Genomic DNA, 6109 nt, shown 5'->3' on the forward strand with positions numbered 1-6109 from the left:
AGTAACATCTCCATTGGAGACTTTGTTGTTACTGTGTCTGGCATATCAAATACTCTCGGTAGCTTGCCGGGCTCTCCGAGAGGGGCAGAGGAATCAAACTCGGGTCGGCCATGTTGGCTGCGTGTAAGGCGAACGCCCTACCTGCTGTGCTATAGCTCTAGCCCTCACATGAGTGAGAGTTTAGCTGGATAGAGAATTCTTTTTATTTTGCTTCTTGGGTCACCCGGCAATGCACAGGGGTTACTCCTGGCTCATGCACTCAGGAGTTACTCCTGGCGGTGCCCAGGGGGCCATATGGGATGCTGGGAATCGAACCCGGGTCAGCCGCGTGCAAGGCAAACGCCCTACCCGCTGTGCTAATTGCTCCAGGCCCCGGATAGAGAATTCTTCGTGAAGCGTTCATTTCAGTGAGTTTTTTTCACTATCTCCCACCATAGCTTTGGAGGGTTGTGAATCTAAGCTGTGAATCTAAGGGGTGCTCCTTTGTATGTGATTTCCTTCTTTGCCCTTGCTGCTTGCAGTTTTGTTTCTCTATCTTCAGATCCATGATTCTAACTATGATATGTCTTGGGGTGCTTTTGTTAGGGTCTCTTTTAGCTGGCACCCTTCGGGCTCCTTGAATCTGAATGGCTGCATTGTCCAGCTCTGGGAGTTTTTCAGCAATGATTTGTTTAACCGTGGATTTTCATTGGGATTGTTTCCCTGACCTTCTGGTACTTCAATGATTCTAATGTTGTTCCTCTTGGAATCATCTCCTAGGACTCTGATTTGCTCTACAGCTATTTTGAGGTCTCTTGCTATTGTATGTTGTATAGACACAAGAAGACATGCTTTTGTAATGTGACTCTCAGTGATATTTCTCTCCTGGGCATCTGTTCTCTCACTAAGCCTCAGCTGCCTTTACTTCCTGCACCCCCAAAAGCAGGTTCCCAATGAGGGACTGGATGGAACCAGGGCAAACGGTAAGCTATGTGCTACCCTGGCATCGAGATGGGCCTGGCCAAAGGGCCATAATGCTTAACTATAAGTTAAGAGCTTGGTCATGGACAAATGCTGTCATGATCCAAAAAGTAATAACTAGATTTGGACCCTGCTAGGGTTAGGAACAATTAGTCTGGCCTGAGCACTGTAATCTGAGTCTGTGGCAATATATTTCCAGGAGAGCTGCCCTACAAGTCTCAATGTTATCTCTTACTGTGTCCATACAAAAATAGCTAGTATTGATGTTAATAGTTATTGGACTGAGGAAAGAAGAAAAACACCTTAGGAGATATTTTGCCCTTGGGCAGTCAGGAAGGGCTTTGGAATACCTTTTAGGTGGGCCCTCAGTAAGGGCTTTCTTATGTTGATTTTGCTACCTGACTGGGGGCATTGTCAGCCCAGAGTGCTGGGGAGTTGGAGAGGCAGGAGAGCTGGAGAGAGAGAGAGCAAGGCAGCATGATGGACCATGGAGAGGCTAGCAAGGGGGACAGAGAGAGAGAAGAAATGTAGAAGAAGAATACAGGAGCAAGAGGGAGGGAGAAAGAGCCCAGGCTGCGAGATGGAGAGGAGAAATGAACGTGAGAGACAGAAGGAGACAGGAATGAGAGGCAGTGTGAGACCAGAATGGGAGGCTCAGAGAGACTGAGGCAGGCAAGTGGTGAGAATGGAATAAATGTTAACTGATCAATCAATCGGCTTGGCCCTCATTTTTTCCACCATCTGCCCCATGACCTGGGCTGCCCTGGCTGGGTGTGTGGCCTGAGGCACCCTGAACACAGGCAACTAGGGGAAGAAATGTTGGGGCCTCCCCATGGCCGCCCTCAAAGATTTTTTACACGACATATCTCATAAGGCTTTGAATAATTATATTTAACATTAAATATTATTTAAGAACATTATTTACCTTAATGTTCATTAAAATCGTTCAAGTTCTTTATATAAATATTAGTGCTATTTATCTCTTAATGAAAAGAGTTGAAATTATTACTATCTTATTTTGATAACAAAGTATAAAAGATAAATTAGACTGTATTATACAATGAATAAACTTACATAATATATATAATTTGCATTAGAAAGTACTTTTTATGAATATATGCTCTTTTTGTCATCAGAAAAAAATACATAATATCTGCCTATTACGGTTTTGTATGTATAAGCAAAATTATATTTTTAAAAGTGGGCATTATAATCATTAAATTGTCAATAAACGACAATAAAATTTTCTGTTTCATTCTGCCTGGTAACGCTTTAGTCATTCTGATTTTCCTTAATTCTGTTTCCAAAAAGCACCTATGGCCATATTTCACAAACTGCAGAATATTTAAAGCAATCAAAACTTGTAATTATCAAAATGCAAGTAATTGAATTGCTACATCATTTAAATTTCTATTAAGCAATTTAGAAATCAAGTTCAAAATTTAAAACCACCAACAGTAGCTAATTAAACATAGGTATGAAACTAAACTTGTACAATATTCCACATTCAATTTCATATTCAATCTCCAAATTTTAGAGAAGTAAAAAGAATATGGATAAAATGGATTTCAACTCTAAACACACCTGAGAAAAATCTTAAAGGAATTCCAAAAAGTCACTAAAGTGAAAGAAATTTAGCTTTATAATAAACAAGAAATATATTTCATATGTATTTTCAGCATGATGAAAATTAAAGAGAAGTTTATATTTGAAAATTAAACAACCCATAATGAAAATTATAAGGAGAGATAGGCATGTCACATTGAAAAGAAAAAATGTAACAGACCCACTATTTTCTTGGTTTTTCTTTTGTTAATTCTTGGGTGATACCCAGTGATGCTCAGGGGTCATTCCTGTCTTTGTACTTACCAATTATGACTTGTGATTTTGAGAGACTACATGGTATGCTGGGGATTGAATCCAGGTAGGATACATGCAAGGTAAGTACTCTACCCACAGAACTGTCTCTCCACTCCCACTATTTTATTGTTTTATTTTAATCATAAAGTTAGTATTGTCACTAAAAGTTCATTTCATTGACAGAACATCCATTCTTTTGATCATATTCTTAAAAGCATCTTTCACTTGTTTGTTTCTCAGTGTATAAATAAAGGGGTTCAACATAGGAGCCACAGAAGTACTGAGCAGAGCTATCCCTTTATTTAAAGACACTCTATCCTTGGCAGAGGGCTTCACATACATGAAGATGCAGCTGCCATAGGAAATGGACACAACCACCATGTGAGAAGAACATGTAGAAAAGGCTTTCTTCCTCTGTTGAGAAGAAGGTATCTTCAGGATGGTTTTGATGATCTTTGTGTAGGAGAGTATCACTAGGACCAGTGTAACCAAGAGTGTCAAAATGGCTGAAATAAGTTCCATTAATTCTATTGTTGATGTGTCTGTACAAGAGAGCTGCAATATTGGCGAAACATCACAGAAGAAATGATCTACCTCATTGCCTGCACAGAACTCAAGCTGAAGACCCATAATGAGTGCTGGAAAAATTATTATAAAGCCAGAGAACCATGAAGCAAAAATTAGCACATTGCAGACTCTATCATTCATGATGGTCATGTAATGAAGGGGCTTGCAGATGGCCACATAGCGGTCATAGGACATGGCAGCCAAAAGAAAAAACTCAGTTGCACCCAAGAGAATAGTGAAAAACAACTGTGCTGCACAACTGTTATAAGAAATGGTTCTATCACCTGTTGCTATACTGACAAGAAATTTGGGGATGCAGACAGTCGTGAATGAGATTTCTAAACATGAGAAATTTCGGAGAAAGAAATACATCGGTGTCTTTAGATGTGAATCCAGTAGGGTGAGTGTGATGATGGTCAGGTTCCCAGCAACACTCAACATGTATGTGAAAAAAAGAAGAAAAAAGATTACCACCTGTAATTGTGGGTCATTTGTCAGTCCAAGAAGAATAAATGTAGTCACTGTTGTGTAGTTTCTCATAGTTATACCTTTTATTAAAAAGAAAAGAATAAAAAGCATGAGACTCAAAAATAATCCTTCCTGAGTACAGTTCTACTCAACCAAACCAACCTTCTCTTAAGCTCTCTAGTTACAGTAACAGGCTATAACCATTCACTTGGATAATTTTATCAACCTCATTGACTAAATGAAATCTCTATGCGTTGTCTTTTCATAAATTTAGTATTTACAAAGTGATCATTTCAGGGCTTAGATGTGGGTCATGATGTAGAGCACACCTCTTATCTGGACTAGGTCCTGGGTACTGTCCTCAGTATTGCATGCCCTGCCCTCACTACCTCTTTGAGTGATCTTGGACCCATAAGAAACGCCAGGTATATCCTATATATCAACAGTAGCAACAAAATTAAATACAAAATAAATTAAATAATAAAGTGATAACACCAAGTAAAGGTTAAGAAAAAGTCAGAAAAACTATCAATATTTAACTTTCATGTTATATATCTTTAATTTTTCTAGTCGCTTTAGTTTACATTAATTTTATGCTGTAGTATGTCCAATTTTTTTATCTATTTAAAGAATCGTTTAAATTATACCGATGAAAGTGCAAAGTAGTAAAATTATCTCCTTGAGCCATCGTACTCAAAAATATACAATCAAGAAAAATCTTGGGAAGTCATGTGATAAGGAAATAACATGTATTATTTTTATTTGACAAACTAATAAACGGTACAAACACTATTTACCTGTGTATTACCTTTAAAAGTAGACTTCATAAATTCAAGTCAAATTCCAGCTGCAAACTGAAAGCTTTTAAATTTTACAGTAAAATGACCTCAACTTCTCCTGCCAATATACAGTAGGATTCAAAATCTCACATTTTTCTCTTTAATTTTAAGATATAAATCCTGATCATTATTTTTTTATTTTACATTCTTGCATAGTCCCATTAGATCTGAAATTATTTTTCTTCTCATTCATTCTGTTGATTCTTTCTTTTTAATATACATCCAAGGAGATATAGAGCAGATCCTCATATGCTTGTATTGTTAAGAAGCATATTTTACTGAATAATTGCATTGATACAGGAGAGTTCTAAAAAAGGACTAATAAATATACGAAATGTTAGCTAGATTGTTGGTTATTCTGCATTGGTATTGCTCTGCATGCTAACCCCTATTGCCATTGGTAAACTCTCTTTATAATTTCTAACATCTCTGTACTTTCTGACACACGTAACAATCGAATTATGTTATCAATTTCATTTTTTTTGTTTTTGTCAACTTCTTTCACACAATGCATGTATTGTCACACTTCATTTAAATTTTCACAACCATTTTCTTCTAAAGAACATAATAGTTTCCTTATAAAGATGTCGTACACTAAATTATATTTTAATGTTACTCTACTTTATGTGGGCTGGAGTCATAGCACAGCGGGTAGGGTGTTTGCCTTGTATGCAGCCGACCCAGGTTCAATTCCTCCAACCCTCTCGGAGAGCCTGGCAAGCTACCGAGAGTATGCTGTCTGCACAGCAAAGCCTGGCAAGCCTGGCATATTCAATATGCCAAAAACAGTAGCAACAAATCTCACAATTTGTTGTGAGATGTTACTGGTGCCCGCTTGAACAAATCAATGAACAACAGGAGGACAGTGCTACAGTGCTACTCTACTTTATGCAAGTAAATTTTGGTGATAAAATAATGTATAAATATTTTAATCATCATAAACAATTTACACACAATAGAATATTGTTCCACATTCATTTCAGTTATTCTCTTACTATTTTTTTCTTTTCTAAAAAATAGAAAAGAGAACATAGTGAACTGTTTTTCTTAAAAATGTCCATATTCTGACCATTTATTATATGAACATTTTGTCCTGAAAATTTTGAAAACCAAAGGTTATCATCTTCACTGGGATAATAAGGAAAAATATCAATTACAACTAGTTATCTAACTGTCACAGTATAAAGTCAGAAGTAAATTCCTGTATGAACATGCGTGAGGCCCTGATTTCAATATCTGACATGCAGGAAATAAAAATTTCCATACAGATATTCTCTAAATTTAAATTGCAAGCTATAAAATATATTTGAAAGCATATTCTCCCAAATATTCACTAACTGTCATGGAAGAATGGAAGAATGGAAGTCACTGTCACTGTCACTGTCCTCTCATTGTTCATCAATTTGCTCGAGCGG

At 37.1% G+C, this 6109-nt stretch overlaps 1 protein-coding gene across 1 annotated transcript; it reads right to left on the reverse strand.

Moving 5' to 3' along the window:
- Positions 1 to 2988: 2988 nt before the first annotated feature.
- Positions 2989 to 3927, reverse strand: LOC130024732 (olfactory receptor 6C74). Its single transcript, XM_056115449.1, has one exon. It carries the CDS (start codon positions 3925 to 3927, stop codon positions 2989 to 2991), a length of 939 nt encoding a protein of 312 aa, XP_055971424.1.
- Between the last annotated feature and the right edge of the window lie 2182 nt (positions 3928 to 6109).

This window comes from Sorex fumeus, unplaced genomic scaffold (assembly GCF_029834395.1).
Source record: "Sorex fumeus unplaced genomic scaffold, SorFum_2.1 ptg000029l, whole genome shotgun sequence".
Classification (NCBI taxonomy): Eukaryota; Metazoa; Chordata; class Mammalia; order Eulipotyphla; family Soricidae; genus Sorex; species Sorex fumeus.